Here is a 20,757-nt window from a genome sequence, read left to right on the forward strand (position 1 = left end):
ACTTACTGGAGGGTATCACAGATCATCAGAAAAGCATTACTGACTACTGTGTCTTTCAGTTAATGCAGTCTGCTGTGAAGGAGAGAACTAGTTTCCAAAGCAGCGGAGAACATTAAACAAGATTATTCCTCTGTACGATACTCTTTATTTGCACTAACAAAAATTAAAGCACACCTATTGCGGAAAAGTATAAAATTTAAAATGCGCGTGAAAATACTTTAAAATAGGCAGATTAAAACACACTATGAATTTTCTCCTATGTTGCTGTCACCAATAATAAACAGTGAAAATCTGACAGATCTGGTTTTGGACTAGTCCATCTCCTTATGGGGGATTCTCAGCATCTCCTTTATTTTTACAAACACAGTCCATGAAAAGGATCTATATAAAGATGTTGTCCAATTTCCCTAGTTGCTGCACACTACTTTGGCAGCTGGACTGAGCAACTGCTGTTCAGTAAGAGCTTTTGAAAATAGAGAGATGAGAGGATGGACTAGTCCGAAACCCGTCAGATTTATATTGCCTACTGTAGGCGACAAGGACATAAGAAAAAAAGTGTAGTGCATTTTAAATTGGGGGGAAAGTATGCGTACAAATGTACTTAAATCTTATTTTTTCGCGGCAGTGTCCACTCCCACACGAGATCGCGCGCGCTTCTGTGCTGCCCCCTGCTAGCTCGGAGATCGACGAATGGGAACATAGTTCCATCCCATTCATTGATCTAAGTCCCCAGTAGAAAGACCGACAGCTTATGAGAAGCCGCGGTCTTTCTGAACAACAACAAAAAATCACGTCCTCGTTATACTTCCTGTAAGTGAGAGTGATCGCTTACAGGATGGAATTAAAAAAAAAAAAAAAAAGACTGTGGTCATCTTGTGGCCAAATAGTAAAACTACACGCACATACATTTTTTTCACACAAAACACAATACATTACATTTAAAAAATTTTGAACTAAACAAAAATAAAAAATTACAATGTAAAAAAAAAACAACATAGTTACCTAAGGGTCTGAACTTTTTTAATATGCATGTCAAGAGGGTATATTACTAATATTTTTAAATTCTAAGCTTTAAATGGTGATGGACGCAAAACTGAAAAAATGCACCTTTATTTCCAAATAAAATATTGGCACCATACATTGTGACAGGGACATAATTTAAATGGTATAATAACCGGAACAAATGGGCAAATAAAATGTGTGGGTTTTAATTATAGTAGCAGGTTTTATTTTAAAGCTATAATGGCCGAAAATTAATAATGATTTTTTTCCTTTTTTTTAAAAAAATGCATTTAGAAAAAAATAATTTTTAGCAAAATGTACCACCCAAAGAAAGCCTAATTGGTGGCATAAAAAATAAGATATAGATCAATTCATTGTGATAATTAGTGATAAAGTTATTGGTGAACGAATGGGAGGTGAAAATAGCTCTGATGCATAAGGGGAAAAACAACTGAAGGCTGAAGTGGTTAAAGTACTTAGGCTGTGCTTTTGTCAGATCAATTTAATCAGTCTTGGAAAAAAGGGAAAGGGCTGCTCCATCTCGCCATGCATTTAGAGCCAAGAACGGAGTGCCTCTGAGGATCTCTGGCACTGTATTTGGCGTGATGAAATGGGCGTTAGACCCACGAATTGCATTGCCTGTGCATATGTAAACTTCATATGTGTGAATGTGTTGTTATTGAGGTAAGCCACCTCTCCCATTATTATTTTAGCTGTTTTTAACACAGTTGTATCTATCATTGGGCTCCTCTTCCCCCTTTGTATCTCAAAGCAAAGTTGTCCGCACTCCTTAGATGTGGTTTAAAATCTCAAAATCCTTTACTGGTCATCAATAAAAATACAGTAATGGTATATGGCAGCGACAAGAGCTGACGCGTTTCCGACCCTCCTGGGTCCTTAGTGTAAACCCAGCCTTAGTGATTAAACTGTCCTTATAGTCGGATGTTCATATTTTAGAGTAATATTGATTCTTGTGATTTGACGAAAAGGTTGACATTGAAAAGCTAATCTGTTAGTCTTTTTAGTTAGTGAACTAAAAGGAGAATAACATACAGTACTTAGGAAGGATTTCACATACTACAAATGTAACAAACGCCCCTCTCCAACTCACCCTACACATAGATTTTCAGGAATTCAGGACCACAGTCTATGTAGCAGTAAGGAGTGTCATAGCCAGTGTTATCTATACCGGAGATAGACATGTGTATGTACACTCTCAAGCACACAAATAACTATGCTGTGTTCCTTTTCTTCTTTTTTTTTTCATCTTAAAGAGAATTTAAATATCAGGTATGAAAGTAATTATAGCCATAAAACTCTTTCCTGGCAAAGATTAGCATTTGAATGCTGGGTAGAATTAAAAAGGTTGGTAGTTCATATATTTTAGCTTCGGGGACACTGAAAGACTTTGTCAGGATATAAGACAATGCACCATTAAACATACTTTTTTTTTTTTTAAGCTGATACACAGAAAAGTAAAGTGTAGGAGAAGTCAGATACAATTGCTTATCTCATCAGTTTTTCATCTCGGGTGGCCTTTAATGATGCATCCATACTGAGGAAATCACAGTGAGGCGGATTTATGATAGCTCACTCTATAGCTGCATGAAGCAGAGATGATTACAATCGGGAAATCCTCTCAATTGTAAATGGCCAGTGGGTGGCACAGTAGTAAATGCCTTCAGGAATTTACAAGTGATCCTCAGCCATTGCAGTGGCTGCTGATCGCCAACAAGTAGGTCATTCTGCTTTTAAATGTGCAACACAATCCCCTACTCCTTTCCACTGAACCCTATACGGCTTGGCTGAGGGACTAAGCCAAATGCTTCCGGGCTTGTCTCATTCTAATTCTCACGTTTGGGGGCTTTTTGGGCCATTGTACCCCTTACACACCAATGAGTTCTGGTTCACCATGAGCTTGCTGGTTAATCTGTACGTATGTTTGGCATATGCTCATAGTTAATACTTACAGTACTGTACAGTACCAGGTTTGCCTGCAGTGCTTTTTCCTTATAAATGATATTAATCAAAATTGTGGCAGTGACAAAAATAGATGGCAGGACATGCACACCCAAGAATCAGAAGAAACAATTTCCAAGTTGACTATTAACGTTTATTTATTCAAATATATTAAAAGGTATATTGCATGGAATGGCCACCCCGTCACACCACACCGCTCAGATCACCAGACATACAACCAGGCACACGCCGGCATCTAACTATGATCTAAGTAGAATTCCATAATGTGTTAAACTGCGTATAAACCATACGCCATGTCCATCTCCAGAGTAACTCGGAAAGGTCAGGCAGAAACTATTTGCAGGGACAGTCCAGCAATGTCAGCACCGGCCTGGACAGCAGTCTTGCAGAAATCATGCAGCTAAGCAACAAGCAGTACAGCCCTCAAAGTAAGGTATTGCAGAGATTATGCATTAGGCAGCAAGCAGTTCATCCCTCAAAACATGGCATGGCAGGCAGAAGTATAGCAAATAGCAGTCACCTACACACCATCACATGTGCTCCATAGCATGGACCATGAAAGGCAAATCATCTCGCCATGACATCACAATTGTATGGAAAAGTTCATCTCACCATGTTCCTGGGTGACGACTGCATGGCATGCTGGTCAACAAACCGAGCTGGTGCTTATAAATGATGTTGCCTCCTACAGCCAGTGTGCACCACATGCAAAAAACTACCAGAGAAATACACCAGCTGGAATTTTATGTTTTGTGCACACAGCAACAGTCTGCAGCCTTTTCTGTTATACCACCAGAAGAGGGCACCTAGAGGCATTCAACCATGGACTTTTAGTTTAAAGGGAAATGTCTTTATGAGTGCCTAAAACTTTGGATTATTGTTTATGCTCTTTTTTAAATCTGTTTGTATTGATTTTTTTTTTTGGGGGGGGGGGGGGGGGTGTAGATTGCAGCCCGGTAACCCCTAGTGTGTCCTGCATCAGAACAGCTACTAAGTAATGGCTTTCCACCTGTTCCAGGTCCTGCCAAACCACATAGATCATGCATTCCACAGCAACTAATCAGCACATCTGTATGTACCGTATCTAGCTTCTCTCTCAGCCGACCTGTCCATGTTTACAGATGCACAAAGCACCACTGCCTGCCTCTGCTATGTGATGTAAACTTCATTGCTGGCTGAGAACTGATACCAAAATCGTTTTTAATAATATTAAATTACAATAAGACTTGTAGCTCTAGAACGCATTTAAAGCAATTTTTGTGTGTTCTAATTAAGTGGAATTTGACTTTATAACTAAGCATTATGTATTTATTTCTTCTGTCTGTTACATAATGCAGTTGACATAGAACAGAAGAGAGAAGGAAGTCCTGCCCCACTATGGCATGTTGTAAGGAGGCAAACTTTCACAGAGAACAAAAACATGTGTGAAAAGCATGGGGCTGCTACAGGGAAAAACTGGTTCACATTAAAGGCTGTTCTGTGATTAATTTAGGCAGAAATAAAACTCTTGTGGTTTTCCCCTTTAGCCGAGCCCTCCATCTAATGACGTAACAATTGGAGATGCAAAGATTGCGACCCCCCCCCCCCCTCCTCCCTGGGGCCTTTGGATCTGAGGGGATCTATATGGGGCCCTCCTACAGTAGCTGCATTAACTAAGAATTCCACCTTTTTAAATTATTAATAAAACTGAGACGTCAGGAAGGTTTTTTTTGTTTTTTTTTATTTACCATTATTACTACACATTTATATCATAGTTTTATTTTCCCAGGTTGCTTTAAAGAGAACCTGTACTGAGTAAAAATATTTAAAATAAACACATGAGGTAACTTCAAATAAACATTGCATAGTTACCTTGCCATCAGTTCCTCTCAGAAGCTCACCATTTTCTTCTGACAATAATCCCTTCCAGTTCTGACAATATTTTGTCAGATCTGAAATATATCAGTTGCTGTCAGTAAAATATAATTTGCTGTCAGTTATAGCTGAGAGGAAAACTGATGTACCCGGTAATGTCCATGTTTCCCTATGGCTCAAGTGGAAGCTGTTATGGGTAATGGCCATTTTCAAAATGGAGGACAGAAAATTCCCTTGATCACAGTGGACAAACAGGATGCGGGACAGGAGAAAGACACTGAGGAGTAGACTACATGGAAGGTAAGTATGACTTGTGTATGCTTATTTTGACTTTTAATTTTCAGTTCAGGTTTTCTTTAAAGTTCAACTGCAGTGAAAATGACAATGAATAAAAAAAATTTTTTTTGTTTTTTTTTCTTTCCTTTACAATATTCAATTATATCTTATTAAAGTGAGTTTTTGCCCATTATAAAATCTTTCCTTTCCCTGATTTACATTCTGAAATTTAGCATTGGTGGTGACTTCTTTAGCCTCTCAGGTAATGTCTGCGGAAGGATATATTGCTTGCTTGGCAGTTGGAAACAGTCGTTATTTTCCACAAAGCAACAAGGTTCACAGACAGCAAACTGTCAGGGTCATCACATCACAATATCAGCCACACAGACCCCCTGATGGTCTATTTGAGAAAAGGTGAAGAATTCTCATGGGAAAGGGGGTATCAGCTACTGATTAAGTCAAGGTCGTTCAGGTCATTTGCTCCTGTCTGGTAGTAACACTACTAGTAGTAGTAATTATCTTAACTATCGTTGTAGTAACTATCGTTGAAAGACAATATTTGTAGTAACTCGTTGAAAGACAATATTTGTAGTGATCATCGATCTACATTCTCCTAAAAGATAATTAGGAACACCATACTAATATGGTGTTTGACCCCCTTTCACCTTCAGAACTGCCTAAATTCTACATGGCATTGATTCAACAAGGTGTTGAAAGCATTCTTTAGAAATGTTTGCCCATATTGATAGGATAGCACCTTGCAGTTGATGGAGATTTGTGGGATGCACACCCAGGGCACGAAGCTCCTGTTCCATCACATCCCAAAGGTGCTCTATTGGGTTGAGATCTGGTGACTGTGGAGGCCATTCTAGTACAGTGAACTACAGTGAAACCAATTTGAAATGATTCAAGCTTTGTGATATGGTGCATTATCCTGCTGGAAGTAGCCATCAGGGGATGAGTACATCATGAAGGGATGGACATGGTCAGAAACAATGCTCAGGTAGCCCGTGGCATTTAAACGATGCCCAATTGGCACTAAGGGGCCTAAAGTGTGCCAAGAAAACATCCCCCACACCATTACACCACCACCAGCCCGCACAGTGGTAACAAGGCATGATGGGTCCATGTTCTCATTCTGTTTACGCCAAATTCTGACTCTATCGAGACTCATCAGACCAGACAACATTTTTCCAGTCTTCAACTGTGCAATTTTGGTGAGCTTGTGCAAATTGTAGCCTCTTTTTCCTATTTGTAGTTTAGTTGAGTGGTACCTGGTGCTGTTGTAGCCCATCCACCTGAAGGTTGTGCATGTTGTGGCTTCATAAATGCTTTGCTGCATACCTCGGTTGTAACAAGTGGTTATTTCAGTCAAAGTTGCTCTTCTATCAGCTTGAATCGGTCGGCCCATTCTCCTCTGTCCTCTAGCATCAACAAGGCATTTTCGCCCACAGGACTGCCGCATACTGGATGTTTTTCCCTTTTCACACCATTCTTTGTAAACCCTAGAAATGGTTGTGCGTGAAAATCCCAGTAACTGAGCAGATTGTGAAATACTCAGACCGGCCCATCTGGCACCAACAACCATGCCACGCTCAAAATTGCTTAAATCACCTTTCTTTCCCATTCTGACATTCAGTTTGGCGTTCAGGAGATTGTCTTGACCAGGACCACACCCCTAAATGCATTGAAGTAACTGCAATGTAATTGGTTGATTAGATAATTGCATTAATGAGAAATTGAACAGGTGTTCCTAATAATCCTTTAGGTGAGTGTATATGCAGACTAGTTAAGACACAGAGGAGAATCTGCTCAGCACCAGGGCTGTGCAGTCGGTACAAAAATCATCAGACTTCGACTCCTCAGTTTATAAAAACCACCGACTCCAGGTACCAAAAATTGCTCCGACTCCTTGATTCCGACTCCTTAGTCTAAAGCCCATACTCACTACCCGACTGGTCCTGCGACGTCCCCTTGACTACGGTCGTCAAGTGAAGCTCTTTCCTGCACGACATCACACAAAGCTACATATCGGGAGCGAACGAGACTTCAAGCAATCGCAGTACTTTGCGCGAAAGTCATCAAGGATCTTAGTTATCCGATCCGCCGTGATGGTCGTTATTGTGGTGCGTCGCTAAGTAACATTCTTGTGGTGGTGTGGCTGTACCCATGTTGCGATATTGCGGAAACGACTGCTCTGCGCTCAACAAAGTTGTCAGCCGTCGGGAAAATCCGGACGTGGGTACATAGCTTAATACTTACCAGGGCTGTGGATTGGTACAAAAATCATCCGACTCCTGACTCGGACTCCTCAGTTTATTAAACCACCGAGACCAACTCCAGGTACTCAAAATTGCTCCGACTCCTCAACTCAGACTCCACATCCCTGCTCAGCACACAAGTGGGCCGAACTAGACTACAGTCCTTTGTCGTATTGGTTTCAGAGAACAGCAGTTTCAGCAATGGGAAACACAAGCCTGCATGCCTATTTCTGGAGTGAGCTCTTATTAACGAGTACAATTCTGTTGAGAGAAATCAAATAAAACGCCTGAGATACTATAAAAAGTTTATAACATTCTTTACAGTTAATGCATGTGAGCAGGAAGGTCCGTTTTAAGCTCCACCCGCAAGTCCCAACACAAATGTTTAACCATGCAGTGCCAGAGCATCAACTTTACCTGCTGAGAAAACCAAATCTGTCTTCTATTGCTCCTTCAGTTTGTGTGTGACAAATTCACTTTAATCACCTTTGCAACAATTCTTTATTTTCCCTCTGGGCAATACTATTACTTCTTTCTGGGAAGAATATAGCATACACGTTAGTTCTATAAGTAAGCTGATGGGAAGTGCAGGAGATGATAGGTGAAGACAATGGAACGTTCACTTTTTAGGCACATCAAAACTATTTTTACAGCAACTTTCCTGATACCGGCTGCAGGAAGGGCTATTATGACAGGCAGTTCCAGTATCTCCCATAATTGAACTGACAGATGGATCTGACTGTTGCTATGTCTCTGTTCAGCAGAAATATATACTTTACTGCCAGTGACATGATTTATATTGTGTTTTTTTTTCTCTTTTGATAATTTTTTTGTGTGAATTTTAAAGCACAACTGACCTGAGAGGGATATGGAGACTGCCATATTTGCCTGGCAGCCCTGCTGTTCCTTGGACTCTTATACTTTTAGCCATAGATCCTGAACAAGCATTTTAAGATCAGATGTTTAACTTAGTGAACCTCCACACTAAAAATCTACTCAGCAGAACTGAAAAGGCTTGGTGTTTCTTTAACAGTTTCACAGCATCAGACCTTTGTTTTTCTTACCAAAGCCGAATTTTTAGCTAAGCTCCGCCCAATCAAAGAAAACTGCCCGGGCATTTTCCCCTGATGCTGAGCAAAGCATGATGGGATTTCTGATGTTGTTCTCTTTGCCTAGCAACTGGGAGGGGTGATCAGGACACGGCACAGTTGGAACTGTGTCTCATGCCTGTCACCTCCTTTCAACCAAAAATATGGCTGCCCTCATGAAATCACAAACATTTGCCTATTCTTTTAAAACAGGGTGGGTAAGAGATTATATTACCTATCTATTTTAATTAACATAACTAATGTAACTTAATGACAGTATGTTTGTTTAGGCTGAACTATTTGTGTAGTTTCTCTGCTTTTTGTACTTTTTCTCCCTTTACTTTATTAATATTGAAAAAAATAATAAAAACAGGAAAATAATGAATACTAGAGAGCTGCGGTGCTAATATTTATTGGCTGGAGTTGTAATAAAAAGAATGTGCGTCTGAAGTACAAGAAAGTAAACCAGACAAGACGTGCACAAAGAAATTGAGGAGAAATTAAAATCTGTAAGGACACAGAGGCCCATATGGAATTCACTTTTTCTCCTAGGTGATAAAATGTCTTTCAAGCCACCAGCAAGCAAGAAAATACTCAAAATACATTTGATTGTACTTTTTCACCAATGTTTGGGTACCTTTTCAATTATAAAATACTTAAAAGTTAGTTTAAAGAGAAGATGAAAATTATCTCCTAGGAGATAACTAAGGTGAAAAAGTGAATTGCATATGGCCCAGAGACTCTAGAAAAGAAATCAGCATTTTTAATCATTGGTTTGTTGCATAGAAACTGTGAAAATTGATGGAATCGCAAAGGAGGATGGGTTAATGTGGAGATATAAGGAGAGAAGGGAACTCCCCCAGGTTGTATCCACAGTATCTTTACACTGACAAAGCCTAAGTCATTGCAGGCATAATGCGGACGTGGGCGTGAATCCATGTACTGGGTTACAGGCGCGAGTCCCGCTGATACCACGCGGACAGACTAAAATCAGCATATGATGGATTAATACATGTGCCCACCTAGAAAGTACACCATAACAGATACCTGTTAGGCTGGCAAGTGGCGACACAACACCAGATTGGTGAGTGACATTATCCTGTATCTCGGTGCCGTCATCAGATCCCGTGGGAGGCGGCCGGAGAAGGACTTCTCTATAAAACTCGAGACCCATTAGTTATATGCTGTTGCTGGAAGATGTTTAAACGTTAGGCATGCTAACCATAGAAGTGATGGACTAAGGTGGAGTGGTTCAACGACATGGAAGGACAGTTGCAGTGCATGCAGCTTATTCAAGCATATTGCAGTTGTTAATCCCGCTTATTGAACACAGACATGCAATTAAAATTATGGTAGGCCGACCTAGTTTGCATGGTTGTGTGTGTGGTCAGAACGAGTGGTGAAGTATCGGGAGCGCTCCTGATTTATGTCCAGTATTTTGGTTTTAAGGGTTTGGTGTTTTATAGGGGTATAATTAATAAAGTTTTCTAATTTTCAAAGTCCTATGAGTGGCGGTCTGATCACTGTTTCTGACTACATAGCGGATATCAATCATTTCTTGAGCTCTCTTCTATTTTTTTACTTCTCACTGCAATGTATTGATTTATTTATTTTTTCACCCCATTTTGCTAAAGTTTCTCTTTAATACAAAATTGAGGAGGCATGTAATTGTTAAAGAGATGCTGAAGCGAAAACAAAATTATCATATAATTATTGGTATGTGTAGTACAGCTAAGAAATAAAACCTTAGCAGCAGATATATCAGTCTGATATTGTTTCAAGTACAGGAAGAGTTCCAGTTGTTATCTATGCAAAAAAGCCATTGAGCTCCACGACTTTCAAAGTCGTAGAGAGCTCTGTCTTCTGAAGCTTGTTATCTCAACTGTCAGTCATTGTATTGTTGTTTCTTCCCCAGAGGACAGTTCAAAAGTTCATCTGCCCGCTCTGTAAAATCATTTAGAATGCTGAGCAGTGTGTAAACTGCAAATATTAAAGAATGATGCAGTGTTATAAAAAAAAAACTATATAACTGAAAATAAAAATATGACAATATTTTCTTTGCTTCTAATGTTCTAGTAATTATCCGTACTACACAACCAACTCATTATATCATATTTTTTTTTTCGCTTCAGTGTCTCTTTAAGAGCCACATGAGGAGAATTACTTGCCATTAACCCATTTTTAGTGAAGGGGGTTTAGTAAAGTCGGGAAACACTAACCTAAAATCTACAGCTTGCTATAGACTCAGCATGGCAGCTGCATAAACTGTCTATTGCCTCAGCAGAGGTTGGTCAGTGAATCATGGTGGGAAACAGGTTGCAGACAGGTTGTGAAGAATTCTTAACTTCCCATGCAACTACGCCATGTGCTTGTGGCAGGACACAAAGGAAAACACCACTAACGTGACAGATAGCAATACATTAAGGATCAAATCACTGTACACAAAAGAAAAAAGTCTTGCATGAAGACCAATTTTAATCATTTGATTTTTTTTCATAAATGACATATTGGTATGTTGATGGTACGCTCAGTAAATTGCACTTATGAGCACAGGAATCTTCATGCCCTTAGTACAAGGTGCATTGAACTCTGCATTCAGCTCTTGCACTAGCAGTCAGTGCTGCACTATGTCACTCCCATGGTGCCCAGTGCCCACGAGCAGATCACAGCATAAAGAACCATCTGAGCCCCCCCAACAATCACGTCCCTCTCAGCTGCAAGGATGGACCCCACCTTGTAGCTGCGTCACTGCCACGGCAGGAAAACGTTATCAGGGGCTGCTGTTGTGCAGTTTGTGATGTGATGAGTGTCTAGAGGAAGACCAGGGTACACACCTCATCCTCTCTGCACAGACTAATCAGCCACTCACTGATACCGTATGTGGGAGCTCAAAGCTGACTGGGAATGGGTTAATGTACGTCAGCTTTCCCACAGCTCCTTATAGCCCAGCCTTGTAACCCTCCGCAAACTCCTAAAGGGAATGAGTAGTTTTTTTGTTTTTTTTCTCATTGTCATTAGATTAGTATGTTCAGTGCTAAAGACACATTTTATCCAAATGAAAATACATTTCTTTCAGCAGGACCATTTTTTTTCACCATTTAAATAAGTGGCATTGGTTCTACAGGTTCTTCTGCAGTGGTTAGTGCCTACCTAAAGTGCTCCAGACAATAAACCTTGAAATGGTAACAGATCCTGGAAGATCAAAGCACCTTAATATGTGTTGGGAGCAAAGGCCAGCCGGTCTGGTCCAATCACAAAGTAGAGCTACCGTAGCATAAATTGATGAAAAAGCTGATGCTAACCCTGAAAGAAAGATGTATTGGAACCTGCAATGCATCACAGTGCTGAGTATGCGCAGACCAGTCAGATTACCCATGGTGACGCCTGTCCATGACTTAAAGTGCCTACAAGGGGCACATGAGCGTCATCAGAACGTGAGCAATGGAAGAAGGTGACCTGATCTGACAGATCTCAGTCTGACTGAGCATCTGTGGGATGTGCTGGTAAAACAAGTGTGATCCTTAGAGACACAACCTGACAAATTACAGAACTTAATGTTTTATTTTACTTACTCCTAAAAGTCTTCCTGCCACTCGTTGTCTTCAGGATCCTCTTTAGTATCCTCTTTATTCTCCTCTTTGTTGATCGACTGGCCCTCCAATCTAATACATAATGCAGTAGACACAGTAGACACATGCCTGTGCATGAGTGCATTTGAACTGGGCATGTGTGAGTTCCGAAATACATACGCCCAGCAAAAGGAGGCACTCATCCACACCATGGCCAGCACTGCCAGATGCCAAATGTCAGCAATCGGGATCCTCAGCAGCGTCAGCCATCAACGCAGGTTTTTTTCATGATAAACTGGGTGATCACTGCTGAACCTTGGGCAGCACTGGAACAGCCGCATCACGTGACCCGTTGTACCAATTAAAAGAGTCTCTTTACTGCTGTAAGCCAGGCCCCTGATGAGTCATTATATGACAAAACTAGTAGGGCGGAGCTTAGCTGTATTGGAGATTCAAACTACACATGATTTTTACTTGGTATGTGCATTTTTTAAGGGAAATTGTAAGTTCTCTTCATTTAATCCTTAAATGGAATAAACCGTATTACCCTATGTGTACCTTTGCTGTACCTGTTTTTAATGCATGTTGTGTAATTTTGTCCACTTATACCACTTATTAGATATTGCTATTTACAGGGGCACTATTGCTAAAATCTTCTTTTTTAGACCCTTTAGTGTAAATATGAGTTGTTGGAGGATTGATATTTCACATTAATCAGTCTTTTTGCAATGTATTTGTTTACTGGTAATAAACATATAAAGGCAATGCAGTCACGTCAGTACTTTTACTTTCCCGACACCAATGCAGTCTAAACCATTCTGTAATAGGGATGCATCTGTTAGTGGTTGGTGTGCTGTCGTTATTTTACACCCCTCTGTCCATCTCTTTTCTTATTTCCCAACTTTGTAACTGCACCAATGAGCAGTTACTGTGCGCACAGCAGCCGCCGTAAACTGAAGGACGCTGCCTCTCCTCCGCGCAGCGTAAGATATTGTTGTGTGCGGCTGTGTGTGGAAGACATGCGCCAGCCCGGCCGCCAAGGACCCCCTGTTCCCGAGCTGGCAATGAAACGGACACCTATTGTTGTCCGTTTCGTTGGTAACCTGACCGGCTTTCCGATCTGCGCAATGTAGCGGTGGCATCGATGAGCACACAACAATATCTTACGCTGCACGGAGGAGAGGCAGCGTCCTTCAGTTTACGGCGGCTGCTGTGCGCACAGTAACTGCTCATTCGTGCAGTTACAAAGTTGGGAAATAAGAAAAGAGATGGACAGAGGGGTGTAAAATAACGACAGCACACCAACCACTAACAGATGCATCCCGTCAGGAAGGTAAAAGTACTGGTTCCCCCAGTTTTGCCCTCCAAGTGCTTCATGCACAGCCCTGTGCCGCTTGCCTCCTCCATTGCGCTCCTGTACCTAGTAGCGTTCTGCACGTGCGCAGTAAGTAAAAATTTCTATTGCACATGCGCAGCGATCGAGGAGGCATGTGGCCAGCAAATCGCCCTACTTACGGAGGGGAGCACCATGGGATCACCATGGGATCAAGCAGTGCGGAATGACCGCAAAGAACCAGGAAGACTTCAGGGGGTAGGTAACTGGGCACATTACTTTTTTGCTTAACATTCCATTTAAGTCCTACATACAATCAAAAATTCCAGTTGAATTAGGAATGTGTGGCCAGCATCTTGAATAAATAATCTGCAGCTGTGGTTGCCATGTCTGTGTGTCACACATGCCCAGTGTCAGCTCCAGGCCATAGTTCACTCTTCTTGGTTTAGTAACAGGAAATCCTCTGTCCTCACCATGGTGGGAATAGGAAGGTGTTTACTGATGGGAAGGGATTCTGTGTACGTGTTCTCGTGTTGATTCATGTTTGTGCTGCATTTCAAGGCACATTCATAAACACTCATCACTCCATCTATTAAACATCCCTGAGCAAGACATAAATATTGGACTGTGCCAAGAGACAAAGGTCACTAGACAACTTCTACACAACTGTACGGCACATCACCATGGTCTTTATTGAGCTTTACTTGTGTACAAGCCGTTCATCGTACATATACAGTATATCAAAAGAAGATAATGTGTTGCATTGACACTGGGGTTGAAGAACAGTTTATGTAGGGCAAAGGCTGTAAAAATGCAGTGGAGCTGCCTTTAGCGTGCTCTGACTAAAATTGCAGGCAATCTAATCTTCATAGAGAAGGAAAAAGTGAAGGTTGGCACTGCTAGCAAACTGATTTATTCATGTGCAGTCATCAAGCATTGAAATCCTATTACATGCAAAATTACAAAACGCGTACCATTGAAGGCAAAAGAAGCTAATGGTGGGTGCAGGGCGCTGCAAGCCTGATGGCCGTTTCGCTCGGTTGCACTTCTACGGAGGCTGACTATAGAAGCGATACCGGGCGAAACGGCCGTCAGGCTTCCAGTGCCCTGCACCAACCATTAGCCTCTTTTGCCTTCAACGGTACGTGTTTTGTAATTTTGCACGTAATAGGATTTCAATGTTTGATGACCATTTATCGTACAGCTGTAAGGGAAAATTCCACATAAAACTGTCGGTGATACACAAGCCATATTGTACGTTAATGTTATTAATATCGCCTTACATTTTAATCTGAGTTAATCTAATTACAATTCTCAATTTATACCAAGGTTTAGCAAACCGGTGTAATTTAACACATACGTACTCTGCCAATAGCCAGTTACGTGGTGGCCAATTTTACCTGATTAAAACTCTGTGCAGATAGTGCTCTGGCTGGGAAGTGCTGCAAGATGAGAGTGCTATCTGCTACGCCACTGTAATGCCCATGCTGATGTAGTGTTAAAATATGGGCATGATGCCAATGTACCTGTTGTTGCCATGAATATGTTAAAGTGGTCCTGAACTCTTGCACAGGACAGCAGGAATACATACAGAAATGCCCCTGGCCGGTATATAGAGAGTTTAGCCTGTTTAATTCCTCCTCATTTGTGTCTAATCACAAGTTGTTATTTGAGCTCTCCCTTGTGTCACATGACTGCCATGGCAGAGATGGCAAATAAGCTCATTTGAAAGCACAGGCTGTTAACTATATGTCTACTTCCATGAATCGGGAAGTAGAAACAGTGCAGATTTATTTTAGGATTTGTGTCAGCTGTAACAAATAAATGTTTTTTTATTTAAAGATTATGCTGTTGCATATCTTTTAGAGCCCAGAGGAAGTTCAGGTCTACTTTAAAATAAAAAATGTTTTAGCACCATGTATATGGATTGATGTATTGATAGTGGCTGGATAAGGGTTCTGCCTCTGACACAGGAGACCAAGGTTATAACCTAGGCACTTCCTGTTCAGCCAGCGCCTATTCAGTAGGGAGACCTTGGGCAAGACTCCCTAACACTGCTACTGCCTATAGAGTGTGTCCTATTAGCTGCAGCTCTGGCGCTTTGAATCCGCCAGGAGAAAAGCACAGTATAAATGTTCTGTGTCTTGTCTTGTCTTGTCTTGTCTTGTCTTGCACAATGTTGTATTCATTGTTGGAGGCCACAAAAAAACAAACCAACACTTTTTTTTTTCTTCTACTGTTAATAAATAACCAGTACTGTTACTCTGAATAGCCAATTCCACAAGGTGAGCTAGGAATTAAATAGAAATAACATTTGAAATTATAATTCTTTTGTCTTTTAGTCTAATTATTAGCCTCAAAACCTCTGAAGGGTGTCTAAATATAGACTAAAGATGACTGTATTGTTCCACTCCTTACGCTGCCTGCCGGAAACGCGTCATTGTATGCTGTGCCATCGTCACCCACTCTTAACAGGTTGTAGCCTAGCAATGTGTCTATATAGGACTCTACCCCAATTGTTGCCCAAGGGATCGGGTTTCAAACTTTGCAGCCAGCAAATGTTGTGTTCTCATCTGAGGCGGTGGTGACCATCTTGTTTGAGAATCTTCCAAAAGTACAGAGATAATAATCCTAACATTTGTATAGCGCTTTTCTCCTGTTGGACTGAAGGCACCTAAGAGCTGCAGCCACTAAGGGCGCGCTCAAGGGGCCACCCTGCAGTGTTAGGAAGTCTTGCCCAAGATCTTCTTACTGAATAGCTACTGACCCTAGCCAGGATTTAAACCCTGATCTCCCATGTCAAAGTCAGATCCCTTAACCAGTACACTATCCAGCCACTAAATTATCCAGCATGGTTTAATCCACTGACTGGAAGCAATCTGTGATTTTGCTGTATTGTTGGATTCTTTTAGTAGCCCTTTGGAAAGACTGTGTTGGCAAATGAAAAAGTAAAGTGAAAAAGGATCTGTTGTTTTAAATACACATAAAAGAAACTTGGTAAGCTGAAATAATGTTTGGCATTTAACTTTGCACTATGTAATTCCAATACAATAGCATTGAGTTCTTCTTAACAAAAGTAGAATCTCCCACTTTAAATACTGGAAAGTTCTTAATGAAATTAAGCAACCTGTGACACTTTGAGGCATAGCTTGCATCTAATGAATTTTTCCGTCTGTAATTCAACATTTAATCATAAAAAAACATTGAAACAACGTCTCTGGTTTAGGCATTGGAGCATGGCTATTTTTATATGTTAGGAGAAAACTACCTGACGGAGTTTTGAGAAGGAGGGGGAGTCTCTGGCTTACAGAAAGACTTCTTCAAGCCTTGAATCAGACAAATAAACAGCATTTGCTGAAAACAAATAATAAAAGCAGGAAAGTCTGGAAGTGTGTTTATTTTACAGCGCAATTATGTGTAACAATCGATTTTTATATAGCTGAGAAGTGGCATTTCCTGAGCTGGATGTGCTGTGATTGTGTGTTTTTTTTATTAGATGTGATTGTGAGTTTTTATTAGATGTGCGTGGCACAGGGGATGTTGATACCACGGTAAAACATAGTTATGTTTCACTGGCTATTTGATGTTTATATACAAATCCTCCTTAAATGAGTACTGTAGGGGCAAAATAGAGTTGAACTTATCTGGGGGTTCTGTTGGTCCCCTGCAGACGTCCTGTGCCCGCACAGCCACTCACAGATTCTCTGGTCCCCGCCTCTGGTTCACTTCCAGAATTTGCGACTTAAAAGTCTTAAAACCACTGCACCTGCGCGGCCGCGTCCTCACTCCAGCTGACTGCACCGGGAGAGTACTGCGCAGGCGCAGACCGTACTGGGCCTCTGCAGTACACTCCAGGTGACGTCAATGGGAAAGAGGGTGCGGCCGCGCAGGTGCAGTGGTTTTCCAACTTCAAAGTCCTTAATTCCGGAAGTAACCGGCGGCGGGGACCGGTGCATCGGTGAGTGGCTGTGCAGGCACCGGATGTCTGCGGGGGACTGTTAGAAGCCCCAGGTAAGTTCAACTCTTTTTTTTCCCCTTACCCCCCTACAGTACTCCTTTAAAGCACACCTAAGCCAGGGCACAGCAGCCCCTATTTCACAGGATGTCCCACTTGTGTGGTAGTCCAGCTTCCATACGCAGCTTTTCTATTCCATTGCAACTCCTCTTTTATGGGTGTCCACTCTCCCATTATATGTGCTGCCTTCTTCCATTTCCAGCATCCCCCCGGACTGTGTGGCCTTTGCAGAAATTCCGCCCTGGAAAACAGTACTAGTTTTCTTCAATTATTTCTCCTTCATTCTAGTGAAACAGTGTGGGAGAATATGGCACGGATGTGTGTCAAGACAAGAAGACTTGATGTGGCCAAGGTGTGCCTGGGAAAGATGGGCCATGCCAGAGGAGCCAGGGCATTACGAGAGGCAGAACAAGAGCCAGAGATCGAAGCCAGAGTGGCCATGTTGGCTATACAGCTGGGCATGCTGGTAGGCATTCACTGTGACATTTTATTGTAATTATTTGTGGCTGCTGATTATTTTTCTAAAGGGGTTCTCAACTCTTTCCTTTGGACACAATGACCAGTTTGATAATTGATTAACCGTCCTGTTTTCTGGAGCGGAAAGCTACAAAGTATGTAGATTGTATGCTGCTTGGAATTGGGCCAATCAAATGCATTTCCTGCCAATTTTCATTGGCCCAATTCCAAGCTGTGTTAAGTTTGAATGCAAATCAAAATTCTTTGCACCTCACTGACCATTTCTTGTCCTGAAGTATTCTCAGTATTTAATTAATTCTTTACAAAAGCACTCCCTGGAAAGGATCTATACAAAGATGCAGGTCGTCCCCTCTACCTGTTTGCACACTATTCTGGTGGTTGGACTGAGCAACTGCAGTTCACTAAGTGCTTTTGAAAATAAAGAAAATGCTGAGAATCCCTCATAAGGAGATGGGCTAGTCCAAAACCTGTCCGTTCTGTCAAATTACTACCTACTGTAATGCTGGGAATACACCATGAGATTCATTGGCAGATAGATGGCTCAATTGATCATTTCCAACAGGTCCGATCTGATTTCGGTTGCTTTTCTGATCGATTTTCTCATAGGAGTGAATGGAAATTGATCAGAAAATGGATCAGAAAATTGGACAGTAAATCTGCTGAAAATCTTATTGTATATTCCCAGCATTAGTGACAGCAACATAGGTGAGAAGTAATTTATAGCACATTTTACTGTGAGAAATGTACTTTTTATTTATGTGTTTTCATGTATTTAGAAATTTTACAATCTTTACGATAGTGGTCCTTTAATCACATTGACTAGAATGTAAAGTGTGTACAGATGTCCATGATATGATTGGATATGTTTGATAAATATGTTATGTTTTGTATGAACTGTTGTCCTGCAGGAAGATGCAGAGCAGCTGTATAAAGGCTGTAAGCGCTATGATCTTTTGAATAAACTGTACCAGGCGTGGGGACACTGGCAGAAGGCAATAGACACAGCAGAGGACCATGACCGGGTACACCTACGTACTACCTACTACCAGTATGCCAAGCACATGGAAGCCATGGGAGACCGCAATATATCCCTCAGCCAGTAAGTGTGTTGTCATGATTGCTTGCAGTGTTGTCACAGAACTTGCATGGAACTGATAGAAGCGGAAAATGAGAAACAAAGAGAAGGCCATACTAGGGAATACTGCTAGGAGTACAGCTGCTGCTATGTGGAGTACTCGCTCATGCCCAGTGCAGAAACTTTGGCATCTCCCAGAAAGGTCACTCAGTCACCCCTGCAGAGATCAGCAGAGACTGTGGCTGGGGTATCGGTGATCTGTTTGCTTGCCAGCTTTGTGCTCTCTTCGCAATATTGCTTTAGTCCTGAATCCCATCTTCCTGCCATGCATTTTCTTATTCACTGACTGGTATCTGTGACATGCCCATTATGGTCTGTTGTTGAAGACAAATTGGACCAGCACCACTCAAATATCAATAATATACTGTAATGTTGCTAGGTGTGTTAAGGGCTGAAACAGAGCAATATAGTAAGAGTAATATAGGCTGAAACAACATAGGTCTGGGGTCCACGTGATTAATTAAAAGTATATATATTATAATAATCAACATATTTATATATGATATAATAAACTCGTGGGGGTTCTTAATGATCAGGATAATGTTCCAAACATGTATATAAAGTGCAGCAATAATATACAAGAAGTAGTGAAAAAAATATATAATGAAAAAAAATATACAAAATGGTATATCAATGTATAGAACCTCTATAAATATTAGAACAAGTATGCCAAAGGTGCCTCAAATAGGCTAAATATGAATAGATAATTAAGGTATGTGTGGGGGCGTCTTGACACCCTGCAGAAAAAGGCACAGGAAACAAAATCGGGAGCCCAGTAGTACAATATGTCAGATATTAGTGTTGTGCCGCCCGCTTCTGAGGAGGCAATTATGGTCTGTTGATCACTTCAGGGAAGAGGGGGGATCACTATAAAGGGGGAGGGGCATTTTAATTGGGGGAGAGCTAACATGGAAACACTGTGGTGGGGCAGCACTTTGAGTAGCACTACAATGAGGAGAGTAGAATGGACTTTTTTTGCGAAGCAGAAATGGACCAAAAGGCAAGAGCTCTTCACTTTTTTTTTAACTTAGCGCACCAATTGGTAGTTTCCCGGTAATCAAGTAACGCATGTTACGGAAGTAGCGTACCTTGTGCTGCCCATGTACGCAGGTTGTGCTAATTGTGTAACGCTCGGTACGTTGCTTGCGGTAGAACTGGTAATATTGCCATGACATGACAATATTATTACCGGTTAGTGATCAACCCCCAAGTTTATTAAGATAATTGGAGCAATACAACAAAGCAGTTGTTCATACACGTCAGAATAAAAAGTACAACGTGACAGAAATAGTGCAAGTATGTGAGTCAGACATCTTCTTGGTGTGTGAAACAAACACGTTACAGAATAGAAAACAAAGTGCAATATAAAAAAAAAAATGGTAATAACAAAATCGGACTGTCCAGGACTTGTATAGTTTTAGAATACGCAAACAAGTTAGATTACCATCAATTGTGGTAACCCCCCACAGGACATATGAGGAGGAAAACACAGGGTTCACCATGTGAACATAACATTTAGCATGCTAAACGCTAGCGGGCTACATATTCCTAAGGGGAGACGGTGTCCGTGGTGACCAAATATTTTTAAACCTAGCAAGGACACCTCTCTGTGTTCAGAGATTAATTTACAGTATGGTAATACTGCATTGATAGATTGCATCCATTCATCTCAAGTAGGAGCAACAGGCTGTATCCAACATCTAGTCAACGTTTTCCTAGCCATTTCCAAAACTCGTAGCAAGAGAACTCTGGTACTTTTGTCAGTAA

General features: G+C 41.2%; 1 protein-coding gene across 4 annotated transcripts in view; it reads left to right on the forward strand.

Moving 5' to 3' along the window:
• Positions 1-20,757, forward strand: part of IFT140 (intraflagellar transport 140) — a 162,616-nt gene that overhangs the window by 123,166 nt on the left and 18,693 nt on the right. For all 4 annotated transcript variants that reach the window (XM_068244383.1, XM_068244382.1, XM_068244385.1 and 1 more), the window contains 2 exons: positions 17,667-17,844; positions 18,764-18,954. In XM_068244383.1, the coding sequence (XP_068100484.1) occupies positions 17,667-17,844; positions 18,764-18,954 (369 nt within the window). The remainder of the gene's footprint in view (positions 1-17,666; positions 17,845-18,763; positions 18,955-20,757) is intronic.

This window comes from Hyperolius riggenbachi, chromosome 7 (genome assembly GCF_040937935.1).
Source record: "Hyperolius riggenbachi isolate aHypRig1 chromosome 7, aHypRig1.pri, whole genome shotgun sequence".
NCBI classification, from domain to species: Eukaryota; Metazoa; Chordata; class Amphibia; order Anura; family Hyperoliidae; genus Hyperolius; species Hyperolius riggenbachi.